Source organism: Trichoderma evansii (assembly GCF_050947405.1).
Source record: "Trichoderma evansii strain SZMC 28006 chromosome Unknown GGI43scaffold_6, whole genome shotgun sequence".
Lineage (NCBI taxonomy): Eukaryota > Fungi > Ascomycota > Sordariomycetes > Hypocreales > Hypocreaceae > Trichoderma > Trichoderma evansii.
In genome coordinates this window covers 754,063-775,278 of record NW_028145200.1, presented here as the reverse complement: position 1 = coordinate 775,278, position 21,216 = coordinate 754,063, and the positions used below count along the sequence as shown (strand labels likewise).

General features: G+C 50.1%; 4 protein-coding genes across 4 annotated transcripts; 2 read left to right on the top strand and 2 right to left on the bottom strand.

Annotated features, from left to right (window-relative positions):
- The first annotated feature begins 5,290 nt into the window (after positions 1-5,290).
- GGI43DRAFT_332740 (uncharacterized protein) lies at positions 5,291-6,157 on the top strand. The gene is made up of 2 exons (XM_083201991.1): positions 5,291-5,657; positions 5,778-6,157. The coding sequence occupies exons 1-2, from the start codon at positions 5,464-5,466 to the stop codon at positions 5,965-5,967; spliced, it is 384 nt and encodes a 127-aa protein (XP_083062131.1). The 5' UTR covers positions 5,291-5,463; the 3' UTR covers positions 5,968-6,157.
- Positions 6,158-11,216: 5,059 nt separating this feature from the next.
- On the bottom strand, positions 11,217-11,932 carry GGI43DRAFT_332533 (uncharacterized protein). The gene has a single exon (XM_083201989.1). The coding sequence runs from the start codon at positions 11,746-11,748 to the stop codon at positions 11,263-11,265; it is 486 nt and encodes a 161-aa protein (XP_083062130.1). The 5' UTR covers positions 11,749-11,932; the 3' UTR covers positions 11,217-11,262.
- A 1,950-nt stretch (positions 11,933-13,882) lies between these two features.
- Positions 13,883-17,111, top strand: GGI43DRAFT_401177 (uncharacterized protein). Its single transcript, XM_083205537.1, has 3 exons — positions 13,883-14,331; positions 14,411-15,118; positions 15,164-17,111. The coding sequence occupies exons 1-3, from the start codon at positions 14,086-14,088 to the stop codon at positions 16,673-16,675; spliced, it is 2,466 nt and encodes an 821-aa protein (XP_083062129.1). The 5' UTR covers positions 13,883-14,085; the 3' UTR covers positions 16,676-17,111.
- A 44-nt stretch (positions 17,112-17,155) lies between these two features.
- Positions 17,156-21,180, bottom strand: GGI43DRAFT_401175 (mannose-ethanolamine phosphotransferase GPI13). The gene has a single exon (XM_083205536.1). The coding sequence runs from the start codon at positions 20,541-20,543 to the stop codon at positions 17,343-17,345; it is 3,201 nt and encodes a 1,066-aa protein (XP_083062128.1). The 5' UTR covers positions 20,544-21,180; the 3' UTR covers positions 17,156-17,342.
- Positions 21,181-21,216: the final 36 nt, after the last annotated feature.

Below are 21,216 nucleotides of genomic sequence, written 5' to 3'. Positions count from 1 at the left end.
GGCAAACAGAGAGGGCTATTCCGCTGGAAATATCCGTTTTGAGGCAACGGGACATCCCCTCGAACGGTTTTTTTGGTCCTGCTGACATACGAACACGCATTTTTCTAAAACCCCCAGTCATATCACCCCCAAGCAGGGTAACATCATGAACTACTTGAATTGTGGCTAGGCAATCCGCCTCTTGGAAACAGCAAGGTTCAGAATTCGGAGAGGTCTTGTGATGGAAGGGACGCACACCCCGGTGAGACCACCGGGATTCCTTTATCTCTGTGGTGAAAACCCCCATTCAGCCGTTAATCGCCAGCCAACCAAATCCGAGAATCCTCGTTGATACCGCCCGGTTACCAGTTCCCGCCCGGAGTCGGCCGCATCCTGTCAGATTTCCGCACAGGCACTCGCTATCTGAGGCACTAGTTAGTACTGTGTCAATGCATAGAAGAATGCCCATTATTCAGACGTCAAAACATATAGATAACGGCATTAGGACTCTGTCATCTTGGACTAGGATTTATACACCTGAAGATCCTCGCCGAAACCCCCTCATCCCCGGATTCCGGGTATTGAGGCTCCCAGGAAAGCTGGCAAGCGGGCGATCATGCTCCGCTGTTTCATGCACACCGTTGCATCCTAGAAGCGTTGACTTTGCCGGCAGCAAGGAGGGGGTTACTTCAACCCCTCCCGGGGCTCGGCTCGAATTGCATCAGCAAAGCAAAGCGCGGCATAGAACTCCGTACTATCAAGGTGTGTTTCCTCCCGCCTTACCAAGCCTTGTATGAAGCGAATACCACCTTGTAACAAGCCCAAAAAAGGCAACTTTTGCGCTGCTCTCCAAGCAGCAGAGGTCAGCTTCTTCGGATCCGGGTGTTTTTGCCGTCAGCACTGAAAGATGACTCCATATCAAGTAGCTAGTACTCAATAACAAAGTCACACGATCCTTGATAATGAAACAAGAACAGCCGCTGATTCGATATCAAAAGAAAGCTGAAAATTTGTGTAGATTTGTAATCGCCTGATATATCACTTTGCTGCAGCGAAGCCTGGCCGGCTAGTGAAACGGCAAGGCAAGACTGCCTGGCAGGATATTATGCCGAGCAAAGATATTCAATCTGCGAATCTAGAGATCTGCTTTCAGTATATTTCTTTACCCGGACATCATTCCCCTTTTTGATCATGTCATAAGTTCTCCAGATAATATTCTCGGAATCCTTACGTTCTCTTTTCACTTGGCCAAGAACCTCAAGTAACTTACAAGTAAATTCCAATTAGCATAACTCCTTCATGCAAGGCCGTATTACCCTCTTATTCCGTATTACCCTCTTATTCACGAATTGTATAAAATAGTCAGCAATTATATAAGCAGTAATTGACGACTGCCGGCATAATTGCTCACATTCGGCAAGCAAGTGCATGGGTGTAAGAGCACCATGACTTACCTTCTCCTCAGCCTTGAATTTTTATCCCACTTCTTCTCCTTGTACATTACTAGTATTTCTTTTGTAAGTCATATGTCATGCTCACTAAATGCGAGGGACCAGCATGACTTTACGAAACAAGAAATGTGGCCAAAATACGAGACATAGCAAGACACTAGCGTGTAATCGATATAAACACCAGGCACTCTTTGATAGATTCAGACAATGCGCGGAGATAACGTGTAGAGCCGAATTCCAAGGGCATGCATAGGAAAGCGTGTTCTTGTTTCTGGGTGGACTAATAAACACGCTTCCCCGGTATGGTACGAGAGCTAGCTGAAGGCGGTGACGGGAAGTGAGCATAAATCAAGTATAGCACTTCAAAGTAGTAATAAGATAAGCATCAGCCCGGGAGGCCGGGAGATTTTCCCACATCGCGCGCGTTCCGGGCGATTACGTAGGTCCCCGGGAGAGGGACGGGACGGGACTCTTTATTTGAAAACATTTGAACGGCGGCTCGCAAGGAAGACTATTGGCAGCACTACCTTACTAGCCTTGCCTGCCGCTGTTGTCTATTAGTCGCGCTTGTGTAGCTCTGAAACGAGGCGGCCGCCGGCGGCAAATAGGCGAATTGCTCGACAACAGCTTCATCTTGTTAGGGCAACAATGTATTGGGAAATGAGGTAGAACAGTCTCATTACCTACTTGTGAGAGGATATAAGCCAAATCATATAAACCAAGCCGCTTAAATCAAAGTGGCAATACATAGATTTCATGCCTTTTCCAAGCACGGAGACAACCCAATAATAGTACTCCACATTGGGCCGTAAAACCAAGTTGGAGGAAGCTTGACGTATGATATCAACCTACATAGGTAGTTCAATCAGTCCTTAGCCAGCATTAAACTTTCGGAGTAGACCTGCAGTATCGGGTAAGTGAGAGTATCATCGACTGTCTTACTCCATTTCCGAGACTGTAATCTTGTAAAGACGCCGCTTTTTTTGGTTTTTGAGCCATTTTCTTTGGATGCTAAAATAAATCGAGGCGGACCAACTGTCCCGTGTGGCGGTATGAGCCGGCTGAGCCTTTCAACCTCAACCAATACTGTTGCGCTGGAGAGGAAATATTAGGAGTTCAGCGTCAAGTCAACATATTCGTGCATCGTTTGACCTCGCCTGATCTGGCCCGAATTGGGGAGGGCGTGAGATGAGTAACCAGGCCGGGGGACGTCGTAGCATTGGGGACAGTATGTAGCATGGGTGAGTGTGGTGCGGCTCAGGCTATGACAGGTATGTACTGGTACAGCCGTGCATAAGGACGGTCGCTCATCTGGGCCACGTCAAATGCATGTAAGATTGTCGATGGGTTAGTGATGCAAAGCGACCTGATGATGGTGAGCTTTTACCACTGCGGCTCTCACCATCAAAATCCCACATGGCTTATGTCCTTGCATCGAGGTTGGCATTGCATAATACACTATATTTAACTGTTTGCCGATTAACTGCTTTGCTGAGATATCGCCCATTTGAGTAGTTTGAGTGGCCCAAGAGGTTGTCATAATGCGAGGCTTTCCCAACATTCAATCTTCCGGCTGGATCGTTTGGCGCCTCAATCCTTCAATAAATTTTCTGGCTATTTGAATCCTCTTCATTTTACTGTTGCCGATTCTTCAAAATCCCTGTTTTTAGCATCCTAATGCATTGCATTCGTTGGTTTTATCATCTACCAGAGCGGTTCGTTGAGCCTGATCCTTTGTGATCTAGCCAGAAAATAGATCAAGGGGTTAGATGATCCAAGAAAGCTGAGCCATGGTGGCGTCAGGGGTAGATCTCCTAGATCAGGAGCATTCAATTCAATTCTCAGCCACGGCTTGTATAAGCGTACAAAGCGTCTGGCAGTGTTGTATTTACATAGACATATTCTATATGGTCGAGAGCGCTATGATATGGAAATCTGCCGCAGACGTATCCGCATATTATCCATGCAAGCTAGGATCGCGCAAGATGCTGAACATCAACCATGATTAGAAGATCTATGTCAGCATACGAGACAAAGGCTGGGGTATCGGCAAGACGATGCCGCCGCAGGCAAGATACGCCGCCCATATAAACCAATTAAAGATTTATTGGTAAAGAGTTGTGTAAGTTGGTTGGCCTTTCCTATGCCTTTTTCGGGTTTGAAGCAGAAGTGACGTTGTCTGTGGTGAGAGCTTCAAATGTGGTTCGAGAAGACAGCAATGATGACGGCCAGCACTTAATAAGCTCAGCATCCTGAAACCCCCAGAATAACGCAGCCAGGGTCTACGTCTCCACACAGGTCGTTGCCGCGAGTACGTTCATGAGGCTCTAGAAGCAGTCAGCAACAGAAAGTGTTGGCAGGAGACGCTAGGGAAAATATTGAGACAGATCATGGGGTCCATAGGGGCGGAGTCAGCAGCATAACATAAGAAGTAGAAGATTGCAACCGCTGCCAGGGTAAGACGGTACACGCTTAATACCATTATTAGCATCTGCAGGTGGTTAGATATTATACGCACATGCCCTAGATTGGTATGGCAGCACCCATGGGTTCGTCAATATCTCGGGCCTGCAAGAGCCATGGGGCTATGGTGTAAGAGCGAGGATAGTACGGAGTAGAGGGTAAGGCGTAGGAACCAATCTCTCTTGCTACCCACACTGAAAACGGCACTTCAGGATCCGGAGATCTGCTATTACGGCGGCGGCAGCGGCGGCGGCAACCCTGGCGACAGCCGTAACGGCAGGGCGTGCATCCTCGCTAAGTGAACTGGGGTTTTGGTCAGCACCTTAGCCTTGTCTTGTTTTTGGGTTGTTGGGAGGGGTCCTGATCGAATGTTTGGCGATGCCTTGGTAGTATTTCGTACCTACTTGCAAAATAAACGAGAAGTATGACCGACATGGGCAATGCGAGGCAAGGCGGAGGAGCGACCGTATGCATGCAGGCGTATTGTCGGCCTTTGCCGCTTTTGTTAGACACATTGCTCCAAACATGTTTTTTTTTTTTTTAGCTAGTCCAGTCCTCTGAATACAGTAGTTGACAGCGGAAGATGTGAGTTGGTACTCGGCGCCTATAAACCTGTTTATGCTCGTGAGATGTGGAGGGCGTTTGTGTGCCGGTACCAGTGATCCTTGTTTACATGGCCCGAGTCATTTATAGCTCGTCCAATCACATAACATAGAGCATCAAATGCGGATTCTGAGGACGGGCACAAGTTCCAGAAGCATCGCACAAGTCTATCCTAGCCAGAGACATTCATTGATTAAAGCATCAGTAGTAGCTGCTCGGAAGGTCGGGTATCTGCGCATTGTTGTGATTTGCATGCTTCGAATCTTCAGCCCTGTAGACGAAATAGCTCAGTTGGCTAGTGTTGCTTTCGAAGTTCATGCCTCGATTCGCGCCGGTGTTGGTTGGCACTGGCATTGCGGCATCGCGGCATCGCGGCAATGCCGTAGATCAACGCAACGCCCGCATTCACGGGCAGGCTGGAGAATGATCAGAAGAGGCGCAGGGGTTCGGGTAGCTGACGATGTGCGTCTCGCATCAGCGCGCGTTGACCTGCTGTACTTCGTATGCACTAAGACAGGCACAGCATCTGAATGGGAACTGGATATGCAAACCGCCCTTCTGTTGGTACCGACAGCCTGGCCCAGAAAGCCACCCGCAGGCTCTAGTACCAGCTTGTCGTAGTTGGGTCACAAGCCTCGTCGTCCTCGCATACTAGCCCAGTATTGGCTTGTGGCCAGGAATAAGCCCGAGCAGAGATGGCGAGAATGCGATAATGCGGAATCCCGCAGCCGTCGTGCGAACTCAGGCGTCCAAACCCCAAGCTACCGAGTCAGGGCATCAATTAGTTGTTTGGGCTTTGAGTCATCAAGAGGCCGTGGGAACGGAAGGCGTCCCTTCTAAACCTACAAGAAGTATATTGCTCAGATAAGCAGCAGTTGCCTCAGTTTCTCGCTTAGTAGAGCAGCCTTAGTAAAGCAGCCTTAGTAAAGCAGCCTTCCGTTTTGCATATGTTGCTACTGCCATTGTTATGCGACACCTAAGACCTAAAGTAGGAATAGGTAGCTGTTTAAGGCATCAACTGGACCCCAATTCCTCCCAAATACTTCGTGGCCCAGCAGCATTCTTCTCATCTTTGACGCTATTAAAAGCGCATGCCAAGGCAAGTGATCTGGCAGCTGCGGCCGCTGAAAAGCACATCCATCAGGCTGTGTCGTCATCAGAGTCAGTTGCTTGGCCACCCGGACCTCCGGCGGCTCTCCTCCGATCTTCAACTTCCCACCTTGTTGACCTCTCATCTCTAACTTCTGACTTCTGATTTCTGATTTTCTGCTCTGGATTCAGGAGCCTGTATCCCGCCGTTTTTTCCCAATCTTCAATCCTTCTTTTGCCTTCCTTCTCTTCTGCTTCTGCGCCACTCGCCTCGCCCCCGTCTTTTTTCTACACCCAGACGTTCCGCAGCATCGCTTCTAGAAGGACGACAATCGGCTGCGTGGGTGTGAAACATGCAATGCGACGACGGTTCCGCCGTTGAAATGGGGGTCACTTTTTGCGGAGGGGCTTCGCTGAGTCCCGTTGGCTTGCTGAGAAGCCCGAAGCCCGCACGAATCCACCGGGAACATGCCTAGTAGTAGTATCGACTATCGGGACCGAGCGCGAAAATCGAACCTCTCCAGCCCTGGATAAGCACAGCTGAAGGGCAAAGCCTGTCCCGGCCTCTCCCATTTGGGAGAAAGATGAGGAGAGACAAAGGCATTGGCTCACAAAGTATTGGAGCACTTTTCTAGGTAATACTCCATGTCGTACGGTCAAATTATGCCCGGATCCGTTAGATACCACACGAACCGCTACCTCTACCTCAATTAGGTTAATGGCGGACAGGCAGCGACTACGTCTAGAAAGAAAGACGCTTCATGCTAGCTAAAGCGCATTACACAATGGTCAATAGATCTACTCAGTACCGAGTACAGTCTCACCCCTGATATTTCTCTTAAAACGCAATTGCAGGCGGCCGCGAGAAACTGACTGGTCCTTTTTGCCTTCCTTGGGGTAGCCTGACGGAGCCCGCTCCGCGCCATTCCCAACCTCACCGAGCGTTCTTCGGCTCGGCAAGACAAGGAATCCTTCTGTGCCTGTCTCGCTAAAGCTTTGTTGCGGCGCCATTACTCCATGCCTTCAGCCGGCTTTCGGTCGGGCTGTTCGTGGCATATTCGGGATAGGGATGGATGGATTGCGTTCTGAATCGGCAGCGCTCTCGTACTAGGCTGCCCAGGAGCGTTAACTGACTACATGGCACCCCATTGGCCGACGATGGAGACTGCATATCCAATTACTTTTAGCTACCACCACCCAACATCGCCCGAGGTAGGCGAGTCATAGCCAGTGCCGCGGCGTCCTCTCTCCATCCTTGAGCAGACCATTTGGCTTAAGCTATCCCTTCCTGATCTATCTGTGGTGACCCAGCCCTTCCCAGTCTGGCGAGCCCGGTGAGGCGGCTCGCCTCATGCGTCCTTGCTGATTGGCTCGGGATCGCTTTGTGGCTATGAAATCTAAGGATTTTGGCATTGATGACGAGCTCCTCCTACGAACGTGACCTAAATTGTAAAGCTTCTCGTACTCACCACGGCGCCACACCGTCAACTGTCTCGGTCTATGAGTGGCAGACGTATATGCAGCTAGTCTACAGGACCTGCTTTGACCGTCTGTCAGAAATCGAGGGGCATCTAAAAGGTGCCCAAGGGGGAGAGTGTGCCTTTACGAGCGACAGACGCAAATGGGCCTCCCGAAAAGAGGGGAGCACGAGGAGGGGTGGTGACTAGATCCCCTTTTGTCACATCACGAGCATCACCCAACGTATGTGCAATATGCAGCGATACCTCTTGATGTACGTATTTGGCAACAGCGTTTATGAGCTGAACACCCTTATCAAAGAGGCTGCTGCCAACCCTGTCTCTAGCTCGGAATAATCCTGCTACCCCAGTATAATCAACCACAGACCCGGATCCTCGTCCCCTCCAGGCATCTATATTCCTAATTTCCCATTTATCAAGGCGTTTCAAACGCCAGGCGGTACGTCACAGAGGCGTGGATTTGACCACGCAAAAGACGCCATAATGGAGGGGGGCGTGCGGCTCCCGGAAACTCTCATGCACACATCACACTACTTTTTTTGCCTCTCTCGGCCTCAATTGCGCTCGTCTGTTCTCACTCGCTCTCTCGCGCTGATTCACATACACCTACACATATACAACCATGCCCACACGCCGCACCCACACACAGATACAGATACCAGGGACCCGGTTGTTTACACTGTCGCTCGCGATGCCGAAGCCAGCATGGATCAGACATCAAGTTCCATCACTCAAAATTTTTTGTCAATGCTTTCTACACTCCTCTCACCTATCACACTCCCAGACCACTCTGCCAGCCCTGCTCCTAGTCATGCTCCCGGTCACTTGCTTCGGGGGCCCTCTTATGTTCTCAGCCCTACTGCTGCTTCCTGCAAGTGGAGCTTGACAGATTGCTGTACTCCGTAAGAGCTACTGTTATTAGCATACGTAAACAGCCTCGCTGTCTATTGTTGATACAAGCGCCCCGGCATGTGCTCATGTGCCCTGCCTACAACCTTTCCGTCTACATACCCTGTCTTTCAGATCCCATTTGTCGTTATTAAGGGCCGCTGGTTGTCATGTATTGCTCTTGAAAACTTTAATAAAGCCAGTCATATCCCAAGTTCTCTCAACCAAAGTCGCCAACACGTCTCTCGCTATATGTGCTACTAGCCCATTGGATGTTTCTGTTTTGTTCCTTTGTCCCCACAAACAATCGGTCTAGCATCTTCTGGAACGTTCCCCATCTACTTGATTGTTCAAAAGGTCTCTTCTGTGTACTTTGTACGCACGCTGCTATATTCTTTTGGAACTAGGAAGGCGAATTAGCAAACCAGCTAAGACCCCAAAGACCTATCATATCACATCTTTTTTTTTTTTCTCAAAATGAGAATCTTCGAGACAGACCTACATCAAGTCATACCACCAACTTCACCTCTGCTGTCATCACACGGGCCAATAGAAGGGGATGCTCGTATATCCTATGACTATGGGACCCTCCCCCCCGGCATTCTGTCATTGTCAAATAAGAAATGCGCTCATGCCGTGACGCATGATTGCCCGTTTCTAGCTGACTCCAACTGCTCCCTCTGCACGTCGTGCGCCTACGCCGTTGCCAACGGCCAACCATGTTCCTAACACGGTGTCGACGCTTGCCCTCCTACCGGCAAAGTTCTCATTACGACATGACAGAGCCAGAGAAAGAGAAACCTTCTCGTGGCGGTGCGTGTCTAACAGAATTGTCTTTTAGTACGGAGGGCCATTGAGCGGGCCCTGGTGGGACTGACATGAAAGGAAGCAAAACGGTTAATCCCGGAAACCATTAAATCGCTGCCGAGACATGCGCTGGACCACAAACCCGGCTTGATTATGTCCACCTTCGGGACCCCTCCGCCGCCAAGGCTTGTCTAAAAAAACACGCATGGGTGCATAAACTCTGAGGAACACGCCGTAAGGAGCTCCGCGGGCAAAGAGGGGTGGTTTACGAGAATATCTGGGGAAGATGTAAATCCCAGTCGGTGGATTCTCTACGCTTTTTCCTGCCCTCTATTAACACCTTTGTTGGTATACGGCCACTTGCTCCAGCGCATTCTTAATGCCTTCTTCTTCTTTTCATTTCCTTTCGTTCTTTCTTTCTTCTCTCTGTACTTCCTTCTGTTTTTTTCCCCTTTGGTTAGGATATATGGAAATCTTGGGTTTATTGAATGTCTTGCCGCAATTTTTAGACTTGCGTGCGCCTTGCAAAAGGCACATAGTGGAGGAATTCGGGTGTTCATTGAGGGGCATACGATAAAGGAGATACGATGGATATTACGATGGATACAGAAGCAAACGGACCCCCTTATAGTTTCTTTTACTTCATGCCTTTTCTCCATTGCGATTCTCAACTACGAGGCCACGAATACAGGACAGGTTGGAAGACTCCAGCCCCATTACCAGACACGAACAAGAAGAGTAATGATGAAACGGCCGGTAACACTCTTTTTCTCTTAAGCTTTCTTCTTGCGTTGCTTGGAAAATGAGTGTTGTTCGACAATGTAATATATAGATGCAAATTTCTTTTTATAGGATAGTTAATACTTGTGATATTCTGTTTAAACAGCTGTGCTCCTTGACTTTGTCCCACTCCCTTGCTTGTTATTTTAATGTCCTTATACCGAGATATCTTGGTAAAGTAACATTGCTTTTGTTTTCGTACCATGCTTAAGAGAGGCATATCAATGGTAACGTGCCTAGGACCCCGCGTATGCGTTGAACCACTCGTATCTCCATGGCACCCTTACCAACTGACTCATGCTAGCTTTTTCCTCACAGTGAAGTGATTTGAAATTGCCACGCTGTTACCAGGAGTCTTCGGGCCGCAGGCAACGGTGAAGGGACAATCCCCTGCATTTCAACATTCTTTTACTCATGGAAAGCGGAGTAGTGGAGTATAAATTCATACTTGCAGTAGCAAACAATATGGGGGAGGAAATTTCGTCTAAAAGACCCCTCCCCTGTATTTTCTCCGGAGAAGTTCCCAGGCTGTCAAAATTCGAATGTCCCCTCTTTTTTCCTGGCGTCATTCCTTGCATGAACTCCGTACGCCGGGCATTAAATGTAGGAAATAAACAATGTGGTGAGAAATAAGAGAATAGAAACTAAACAGCCGTCGGATTTTAAAGAGGGTCATAATACACAAAAGACTGATGGGCAAAAGCGGAAAAAGCGGAAGAGAAAAATGCTAATAAATTGACAAATTTCGTATTGAGAAGGGGGAGAAGATCGTCGCTTTTTGGCGGCCATTATATATCATACAAATTTCAGAAGGAAGAGCTTTAAGCGGTAGTCGGTATGACCGATTTGGCTACACCCCTTTTTTCCTTGAAAGTCTAAAAGTTTATGCACGTGAAGAGAATGATAATTCGTCGTTTTTCGTTTAGAGTGACTAATCTCGGTGTAATTTGCATTGGGTGCTCTTATGAACTGATGTTGAAAAGCTGCGCAATATATTGGGGGAAGCGATGATGCCGTAGGGTCGATTGGAAATAGCGTAGTGTTTTACTATTTCGAGTTAAATATCTCAGCTGGTTACGCAATCGCCAAAGGTAACGTCATACGCAGCATAAGCCTGCCATGTAATGACTTTGCTATGCAATGGACAATCAAATCAACGAAGACTTTCACATGCTTCCTACCCCAAGAGGTAGAACCCCATAGGTACAAGACGTAGAATACAGATGGCGCAAGTCATAGCTCTCAGCTTCTAGGTTTACAGTTTAAAACAGTCACGTATACAACAGTTGATGGCAGTAGCACAAGATTATCATGACATGTGGGATTTTTATTGAAATGCAAAGGTATCAGAAATGCTTTTGTTCATGTCTCGTCCTAAAAAGACGGCCCGGCCTAGGCCGATCCCAAAAGAAAAATAAAAGCGTTCGCCGCGGTCAGGGCACCTAAAAGCCCATGCTGCATCCATGCGCCCATCTGGTGCTTCGACAACTGTTTGTCAAGAAGCACCAGCCCGCTCATCCAGAGCGTAGAAGTGAAGTCCAAAAAAACACCGGGTATCGACCCAACTCATTCGTAATCTATTCACCGCGTATCCACCAATTCAAAAAAGACACCAAACGTCCTTCCCCATAGAATAAAGTCTTTTGCAAGATAACGAGTGACAGAATAGAATATTCAAAAGCTGTGGAACTTTGGGGCTCCAACCAGAAAAGTAAGCTGCGAGCTTAGAAGACCAGGGCAAAAGCAGCGGCGACGGCAACGGCAACAGAACCAGAGACCATCTTAGCGGCACCGCTGGTAGGAGGACCAGCGGGAGAGCTAGTGCCAGCGGGAGGAGCAGCAGAGGGGCCGGTGGGCACAGAGCCAGTGCCAGTGCCAGCGGGAATGCTGACAATGGTGGTGGGAACACCGGTGCCAACGGGGTTGGTGCCAGCAGCAGAGGTGCTGTTGGAGACAGTCCAGACGCGGGAGTGGGTGGATGTCGGGGCAGCAGTGGTCTCAGCGGCCGAGGTGGTGGGAGCAGCAGAGGTGGTAACAGCCTCGCTGGTGGTCGCAGGAGCGGTAGGAGTGCGGTAAGGGCAGTTCGTGACGGTCTCAGGGCACTGGGTGATGGTGTAGGTTGAGGTGGTCGTGGAGGTCAGAGTGGAGGTGCTCTGAGCAACGGCAACGGCAGCACCGGCGGCAAGAGTGAAGAGAGTAGAGAACTGCATTTTGGCGGTTTGAGGTTTTGATTCGTAAATTGATTACTGAATGAAGGCGTTGGGCAAAAGAGCACCGGGCTTATATGCGCAGATTGGTTGGTAAGAGAGGGTGGGTTTGCTTGTAGCAATGTCGTCAAGACAGCTTATAGTTGGATTTAAAGAGAGTGTGGTGAGTGATGAAGAAGAAGAGAGAAAATCGCCAAGAGAGCAGGAGGGGGTCTTATTCCCTTTTGTCTTGATTGCGTGCAGGCTGGAAATCTCTGACAGTTCCACCAGGCAGGCGGCCACGTAGGAAGCCAAGGGATCTAACGGAGCCTGGGCGCGACCGGTGTGCCTGGGATGGTGTAGACCATTGAGCGGCATGTGGATTTTGCTCTATGAGCTGGCGGATGGCGTATCCAGGCACATGTTGTGATTGGACGCTGCCAAGTAACAAAGACCCGATAGTGGACCGTGAGCCAGCATCTCACTGGCCACCTCGCGGTACCTTGCATAAATGGCCTCCGGAAGCGCATCCTAGATCCATTGACCCTCCTTTCCGCTGGGCTATTCTGACATCCGCGAGCCGGGATTGGCCATGTGCTGAGCTCGATATGCCTCTTCGGCAGCGCTGGACTGATGCAACCTCAGCACCTATTGTTAGAGTATTACTCCGAGCAGGGCGCAGAAGAAAAGTTTTTTTTTCTTCTCGTCGCTCTCATTTGAGGCTTTTCTCCCATTGGAGCTCAATCCTTGAAGCTCGACACAGTGTGCATGTATGCTGCTGCAGTCACACATAATCCCTCATCCGCTTAGGCCTTGCCATCTGCTGCTCTCACGAAATTGGCTTTGGGCTAGAGCCGTGGCCAGGGACGTCGTTTGCGCGTTTCAGGCGCACGTAGCCCGAGCCTGTGCAGGGAATTAAGGGCGACCTCATTTCGACCCCTAATCTTTAGGTTTGCCGACCCCTGGCCTCAGCCCTTTGCGCGCGCCTCGAGCCAAACAACGGCGCCAAACAAGACGAGGCCAGACCACCGACAGTGAAATTGAGGGTTTCGAGGCCGTTCATCCCCCACAGGCAATTAGAATTTGTTTCCCCGCCCGCTGAGGCCGTGTTGTAAGACGCACGACGCTCCTGGTTGATACTGTGTTGGACAGTTAGTCTCTGGAGAGTGGCGTTGCAACGCGAGGCTAACTCAACGAATGTGGTGGCTGACTCGGATCTTTCAGCTTCTGCCAAGGCACAGAGCTTTGGTCGCCCAACTGCTTGCAGCTAGCAGCGTAATAATCGACGCCACCCCAATTGCGAATTTTTCGTTTGGTGGAGATGACCCGACCCTGCATATGCTTGTGGTGGCGCGATGTCTGCCCTGCTCCATATTTTTCAGGCCTAAAAGCGGTGTGTTTTGTCAATGCACGTTTATTTTGCCGGCTCTATTAAAGCCTCAGGCACAGATTACTAAGGCCATTCTATCTTTACCCGGCAGTATTACATACTGTACTCGTGGCTAGTGGGAGAATTAGCAGTATTAATAGCAGCATTCCATAAATAGAAGCGCTGCTCTTTTACCAGAGATGGAAGAAATGGAAGAAGCAGCTCTACTATAAACAAAAAGAAACCGACGACAATTGTGCTGTTTCTTGTTTCTTTTCTGGTGCAAGCCGCATGTTTATCTGCTATTTACCCGTAATTACTCCGCATTATCTTCAGCAATTGCTTGTTGTTTTACTATCAGGTAGCTACTTGTTAGTCGCCAACTATTGTTTCGTTCTGTTTTAACTCCGATACCTTAATTATGCCTCTTCCTGCCCGCTGTACTAGCTTGCTTCCAACGCAGCTGAAAAAATAATTACAATAAGTGAATACGAAGAAAAAAGAAACCAGCTTGGAAAGACATGTCCAAATGGGTAATGGCACCAATATTCCGACATGGTGAGAGCGCCAGAAGCGTCCAGTGCGAGGCCCAAAGCGATGCTGCAATTTACAGGCCCTTGCAGGCCAAATTACGGCCCGGCTTAGCGCTGCCCATCACAGTTTCCCGCTGGAATCGACCCCTTTTTGCCCGCCACAGCGCTCTCGATCCAGCGGCTGCTGCTACAGTACAAGACTGGAACTATAGTAGAACCCCGCCCCCACAAGCTTGCGACTGTAACTGTAGCTTCTCCTGTGATGCTCCACAGCCAGTGCTCTGTCCTTTGGCCTTGTCTGCAATCGTACTGTAACAGCTGATGCATCTTGTACCAGCATCAGCATCAACCCCTCAGCCTGTATCTGTATTCTGAATTCAAAGCATCCTTTCGCTTAACTTCTCTGTAGCCGCTTTTTTCTTTCAGCGTTTGCGTGTTTGTTTGCTGAGCACATGCATCATGGCGTCCTACTCGACTGATCCCGCGCTGTACATCTACACCTCCCTGACTGCGGGCTCCTCACACATCGTCACCGCGACATCGCGACTCGAAACGATTCTGCGCGCCAACCGCGTCCCGTTCAAGGCCCTCGATATCGCCACCGATGAAAAGGCACGCATGCTTTGGGGCCGCCGTGCCGGCAAGGACGAGAACGGCAGAGCGAGGAAGTTCCCTGCGCTGGTGCAGGAGGGGCTGGTTTTAGGGGTAGGCGGCATTATTTCTCTGCCTCTGCTTTTGCCTTGTCTTCCTTGCGCAGCTCTTATATCTAACTGTAAAACTATAGGATATCGTAGAAATCGAAGAGTGGAACGAGTATGGCGAGCTGAAGCAGCACGTCAAGATTTACTATGACGAAAGCACGATTCCCGATATCGAGCACAAATATCCAGAGCCGGTCAAGAAGAAGAAGACAGTCAAGAAGTCTGCTGTTGCCAAAGCTGCTGCGGCGGCGGCCAACGAGGCCAAGGCTACTGCTGATACAGCTGCCGCTGCCGCTGCGCCTCCGCCTCCCCCTGGACCAGTTCCCGAGCCCAAGGTCGGGTCAACCCCGAGGGCCAGCGTTGATACTGTGCGATCTGTCGCCGATGAAGCTGCGGCAAAAGCTAAGGAGCTTCGCCTAAACGCTCTTCGGGAGAAGGTACACGGAAAGAAGACAGAGGAGCCGAAAGAAGAGGCAAAGGAGGAGAAGACAGAGGCGAGCGAAGAGATCAAGGAGCCAGCAGAGGAATCAGCCAAGGTCGAAGAGACCAAGGTAGAGGAGACTAAAGAGCCAGAAGCTGAGAAGATAGAAGAACCAGCCAAGGTCGAAGAGCCCAAGATCGAGGAGACCAAGGTTGAAGAGCCCAAGGTTGAAGAGACCAAGGTAGAGGAGACCAAAGAGCCAGAAGCCGAGAAAGAGGAATCAGCCAAGGTCGAAGAGATCAAGGCAGAAGAGACTAAAGAACCAGAGGCTGAGAAGGAAGAAGAGCCAGCCAAGGTCGAAGAGACCAAGGTCGAAGAAAACAAGGCTGAAGAGCCCAAGGTTGAAGAAACCAAGGCAGAGGAGACCAAGGTTGAAGAGCCCAAAGTTGAAGAAACCAAGGCAGAGGAGACCAAGGTTGAAGAGATCAAGGTTGAAGAGATCAAGGCTGAAGAGACCAAGGTTGAAGAGCCTGAGGTAGAGGAGACCAAGGCAGAGGAGACTAAGGAGCCAGTGGCCGAGAAGAAAGAGGAAGCTGAGAAGGAGGAGGAGGCCAAAGAGGAGGTCCCTAGCAAAGACGAAGCAGAGGTCAAGTTAGACAAGGCTGAGAAGCCTGAGGTTGAAGACAAGAAGGAGGACGAGAAGGTTGAAGACGAAAAGGCCGAGGAGAAGGTTGAGGAAGAAGCGGCCAAGGAGGCTGAGCCAGAAACCAAGGAAGCGGAACCTGAAGTACCTAAGCCCGAGGAACGCGAAGAACTCGAAAAGGTCAAGGAAGAGGACGAAGAAACCGAAAACAACCACAATAATGATAACGATACCGACTCTGCCGATGAGAAGGAGAAGAAGGTAGAGACAAAACCAGTGGAGGAACAGACAAACGAGAAGGGTGAGCATAAATCTGAAGAGGGAAGCGTCACTGCTTCACAACCCGCCCCGGATCCCGCCCTAGACGCGTCCGCCACATCGGACGAAAATGCTAAGAAATCGACCAGGAATGAGAAGAGCAAAGGTAAAGATTCTTCGCCTTCTCCTGCTGCTAAAGAGAACAAAGCGCGAGACCAGGGTAAAGAAAAGGCGAAGTCTCAAACCAAAGCCTCAATTCTAGTTTCAGCAATAAGAAAGCCCGCTGCGTCTGCATCTTCGGCCAAGAAGCCCGCCGCCTCCTCTTCCTTATCTTCTTCAACATCCGTCAGAAAGGTTTCCGCTTCTTCTTCTTCAGCAACCAAATCTACTTCTTCTTCGGCAGCGAGGTCCGCGTCGACGGTGAGATCTTCATCAACGGCCAGATCAACATCGACGACGAGGACTCCCTCTGCAGCTAGATCTACTTCAACAACGAGAACTCCCTCGGCAGCAAGATCTACTTCAACGACAAGAGCTACTTCAACGGCGAGATCTGCTTCGACAACTAGAACAACTTCAACAGCTAGATCCACGTCAACAACAAGGGCAACTACAACAGCAGCAGCGAGATCAACTTCAACAACAAGGACACCTTCAACAGCAAGATCAACCTCGACAACAAGAACGCCCACTACAAGATCAACATCAACAACTAGAACACCTTCTACAGCGCGGTCCACGTCAACTACAAGAACACCCACTACAAGGTCTACTTCTACAACGCGAACCCCCTCAGCGGCAAGATCTACTTCGACAACAAGAAAGGTGTCTTCATCTACTGCTGTCCCGCCCTCTCCTTCATTAACAAGAAAAACAACTACCACTGCAACAACACGCTCTTCGTCATCAACAAGAACCTCTACACTTTCCTCGTCAGCCAAGAAACCTGCTTCTTCAACATCGCTTGCCTCAAGGCCAAAAGAGCAGAGTAAAGACAAAGACGGGGATAAGCCAGCTGCCTCATAGCAAGAGAGTTGTTGACTTTTTTCTCTCTTTTCCTTTCTATTTTTTCTTCTCCTTGTGTCTTCAAAATTTCCTCGCTCCCAATGCGAATAACAATATCTTTTTTTTTTTTCCTTTTTTCCTTTTCTTTTTTATAATGCTATGTCTAATGGATGGATTCCCTACGAAAGGAGGAAAGAAAGAGCATATACCTACATATGTGCGTGAGGTGATAAACTCCGTACAAGCTCATGTGTTGTACGATATCCCGGGAGAGTGCCGCGGTCTGACTAATTAATTCTTCTTATATCCCTTTTTTTTTTCCAACTCAGAAAAAAATTATTTGTGGTGGATGGGGGGCGTTTTCATTTCTTCCCCTTTCTTTCTCGCTCTTCTTTTTTATCATTGTACTTTATATATCTTATATAACATTCTCACAATGCAGTAATTTTTCAGGCCATAATTATTTTCGATTTGCTAAAGTGGCACGTGGGGTTTGAATTGTAGTGATTTTTAAATGTTTTGATTAAGTTATTTTATCTACCCTGATCAACTAATCGACACATGCTTAAAAGCCTTTTTTTACCCTCCATATATCCAAACCTCCACACATCAAATTGACAACCAAACTTCCCCATCTCTTTAAAGAGACACAGATACTTATTAGATAGTAGTAGTAATTCAACTTCTTCTACTCCACCCACCCAAACACCTCGCAAACAGCCATGGTATTCGTCCTCACACCCACCAACGACACCAAAACGCCCACCAAGTCCATCGCCAGCAGCAACAGCGCCGCCAGCATAAATCTCGGGCAAAACACCCGGTACAGCATGAGGTGTCTCCTCAGCCAGCCCGCCCAGCTCATCGTGGCGAGGGCCTCGACGGCGAAATACGCAATGAAGACGCCCAGCGCGCGGGCAGACTTCTCGAGCACGCCGCGCTGCTTGGGGCCGACCTTCCAGAGCACGACGAGGGGCACGGAGGCTGCGGCAATGATCTGGCCTGCAAAGGTGTTGAGGCCGACGGCGAGAGGGGACCAGGGGTAGCGGATAGAGAAGAGGGGGATGAAGGCGCTGTCCCACTGGATGCTGGAGAGGACTGCCTGGTGGCCGGTTTTGAAGAAGTAAAAGTTACCCAGGATTGCGAGCATGACGGGGCCGATGGCCTCGGACTTGAGCTGGTTGAGGTCGATGATTTCAACCAGGCAGAGAATCTGCCACATCATGAGAGCCAAGGCTCCCGAGCCCATGGGCTTAGTAAGGAGAATGCACGCGGCGAGTAGGTTAAGCGGTAGGTAGAGGTATCGCGCACCCATAGCGTTGCCGTATCCGAGAATCGTCACAAGCTGTCCAGTCTTGGCCTGCGTCGACAAGATGGAAATGTTTGGCGGTGCCCAGGCAAACGACGTCGATCCGACAATGAGAGAAAGCGCCAAAATAGTCTGGGCCAAATAAACCCCGCTAGATTTGAGAGTGCTCTCAGAGAATCGCTCGGCAAGCCATCCGCCGTTGTTGGCAGAATCAATGGTACAGTATAAAGCAGACAGGAATAAACTGCCGCGGAAGGCATATCCAATCCATGTAGGTGCCAGGCTCTCGTATGATTTCGAAGGTAGGAGGAATGCCTTGATGACATCGGGGAGGATGATGAACACGGCGAAGGGGATAACAAGCTGCCATGGGGCCGACGTAGAAGATGTGACAGACGAGTAATAGGTCGAAGTGCAGTAAGGCATCTGCTCCTCACGGCAAAGCTTAGAGTAGGATGCCAGACGTGCAATAACGATGAATGTGATTGTGTGGTAGATGGCCATTGTGCGGTCAACCTTGGATTCGATGCGGAAGGAAGACACCAGCACAGCCACTCCAAAAGTTGCAATGAAGAACAAGAGAATCGAGTCCTCCCAGATGGTGTACGAGTTGGAAGCAAATCCAATGGAGTGGCTGAGGGTAAGGATAACAGACAGCCAGCCCCAAAAGGTCTTGGGGAGAATATTGGCAAGTGTTTTACCGGCCGTAGACAGCGATGAGATGACACCCGTGAGCAACAATGTCACAGCCAGAGCCGCGACGCCATCCAGTGGCTGCTCGCGGTACACTCCCACGGCAACCAAAACACCCACAACGAAGAGCACTCGAAGGTCGGCCAATCCGCCCAAAAGACTGCGGTGGTAGCCCTGATCTGGGTGTTCCTCCTTGTCTTCTTGGTTCAGATTCATAAGCTCCAGCCGCCTTTCAGCATAGTCGAGCTCGGCATCATTAGCCACTACGAACTCCTCATCTGCAGGCTTCGACGCGTACATGACAAGCATCACAAGGCCAACAGCAGTTAAGAGGACACCAGCCACCATTCTAGGAACGTCAAAGCGAGCCCACAGGCCCTTGTAGACCTGGAGAGCCTCATCTTCAAACTTGGTGAATGCATCATAAGCGTCCTTGTCCTTTAATCCGGCAGCGTTGGCTGATGCCCAGAGAGCAGCCGGGGAGCCTGGCTCAGTTGTCTGGTGAATACCGCGAGCCTTGAAGTACGACTGTCGGTATCTTTCGATACCAGCAGACGCCAATCGCGAAACAGCAGCAAGATTAGCCCAATTGTTACCCTTTTGTCCGGCAAAAGCCTCCTCAATCGGCTTTCCGAGGTTGTTGAATGGGATGGGGATACCCAGAAGCAGCGCAAGGGTCGGCACAAGATCAATCTGGTTAATGGGGCGAATCTTGGCATTAGCCGGAGGAGTGACAAACTCGGATGATGTTCGGCCGAAAAAGGGTTTCTTCGAGTACATCCACAGAGCAGCCTCGACCTCATCGTCGCTCTCACCTCCGTGATCGCCTTTTCCGTCCATGCCGTGGTCACCCATGACAATGAGAAGCGTGTCGTCGTCAATGGATCCCGCAACCTTGGTGACAAACTCATTCATCTGCTGCAGCTTGGCAGTCATGGCAGAGTGATCGGGACCATAGCGGTGTCCAGCATGGTCAACGCCCAAGAGGTGGCCAATAAGCAGATCCCACTGTCCATCCTTGGACGTCTCCAATAGCGGAAAGATGTTGTCAATGACTCCATTGTCGACGGTGTGCAGATCCCAAACATTGAAACTGTCAAAAGGCTTGCTGATATTAGCCTCGAAATGGCCTGGGAACAAAGACCACCAGGTATCGTCTCCCAGATGCGCAATCTTCTTTCCCGAGTCCCTCAGTTGCATCAGCAAATTGTCCTCGTCAATAGCAGTTCCAGCAAAGTTGCTGCCCGCATCGATAAAGGTCGGCAGAGTTCCAGTCGTCAAGCCCTTCAGCCTCTGAAGCGTAGTCGTCGGCGGGTCAGCAATAAAGGGCCGCAGGAAGGCATTCTGAGGTGTCTTGACAGCCGTATCGTATAGGAAGGGCAGCGAGTTGTGGAACGCGTGCGCCGCGGCGGGATCCTCGGGAATTGTAAAGTCGTAGCGAAGAGCATCAATTAGAATCACCACGGCGCGGTCAAACTGCTTCGGGTGCCAGCACCCCTTTTGCACATCCAGCGCGGCCTGACTCGCTGCCAGACCCTCGACCGGCGGCGCGGCACAGCTGGACTTGTCCTCCAGCACCAGCCTCGTCAGCAGGAAGCCGCTGGAGAAGAGCCAGATGCCCACGGCATGGACGGCGAACAGGAACGTCCAGAAGCCAGTCGTCCACCACCACCGTCTCTCGTATGCCTTTTGTCTCTTCTTGTTGAGCTTGTCCCGCTGCGCCTCGAGGATCGCAGTCTGTTCCTTCTCGGTAGGCTGGCCCTTGGCTATGGCCTCAGCCTCTTGCGCTTCCCTAGCCTCCCGGGCGGCTTTGACCTTGGCGAATTGCTTTGAAATGGCCTTGAAGTCGAGGCCATCGGTGGCGGCCTTGGAGCTTTTCGGAGGCATGGCTGGTTGATTATCTGCAAGTCGCAGTCAAGACTCAGGCCATTGGCCTCCTCTGAGGAATTTGTGCAATTGACTGGAGAGAAGAGGAGGTAGGGAGTGACGGAATCGACGCAATTGAAAAGAAAAGGAGACAAGATGGATTATATAGATTAAGAATGCTTGAATATCAGGAGAAGAAAAAAACGAAGATGCCGAGATAGCCTTTAGGTCGAGCTACGGTGTTCCCCAGCAGAGCCACATTAAGCTGCTTAGCGCAAAGCGGGTTGGCTGAGAGCTGCTGTGGAGCTCGAATCAAGATGAGAGGCGAGTGGTGAGTGGTTGAATTGCTCTGCAGAGCCCTGAGACATTTTAAGCTTCCAGAGATTCCGGCAATGGCCGGCGCTATCAATCAATTGCCTCGCAGCCTCCGTGGACAAAAGAGAGAAAGCGGTGACAATTGGACTGCTGCAATTGGGCTGGTCAGGTTACAGCCGGAATTGGGATCGAATTTTTGGGATTTCGTGGGATGACGTCTTGGGCATGGATTTGTGAAGAATCGAGCTTAGCTTTTGCCGGCAGCTACGTTACTAACGGTACGCCATCCACATTACGGTATTAGAGCAGTCCACCAAATATTTGACAGCGGAAGAGGCACAGAAAGATAACTACCTAGTATTTCATAAATAGATTGGCG

Excerpts from the sequence above, each read along its gene's own strand:
- GGI43DRAFT_401177 (XM_083205537.1), top strand. The coding sequence starts at position 14,086 with ATGGCGTCCTACTCGACTGATCCCGCGCTGTACATCTACACCTCCCTG. Across the intron at positions 14,332-14,410 it reads AGGAGGGGCTGGTTTTAGGG|GATATCGTAGAAATCGAAGA; the intron begins GTAGGCGGCATT and ends GTAAAACTATAG. Across the intron at positions 15,119-15,163 it reads CCAAGGTCGAAGAGACCAAG|GCAGAGGAGACCAAGGTTGA; the intron begins GTCGAAGAAAAC and ends GAAGAAACCAAG.
- GGI43DRAFT_332533 (XM_083201989.1), bottom strand. The coding sequence starts at position 11,748 with ATGCAGTTCTCTACTCTCTTCACTCTTGCCGCCGGTGCTGCCGTTGCC.
- GGI43DRAFT_401175 (XM_083205536.1), bottom strand. The coding sequence starts at position 20,543 with ATGCCTCCGAAAAGCTCCAAGGCCGCCACCGATGGCCTCGACTTCAAG.
- GGI43DRAFT_332740 (XM_083201991.1), top strand. The coding sequence starts at position 5,464 with ATGCGACACCTAAGACCTAAAGTAGGAATAGGTAGCTGTTTAAGGCAT. Across the intron at positions 5,658-5,777 it reads CAGGCTGTGTCGTCATCAGA|GAGCCTGTATCCCGCCGTTT; the intron begins GTCAGTTGCTTG and ends CTCTGGATTCAG.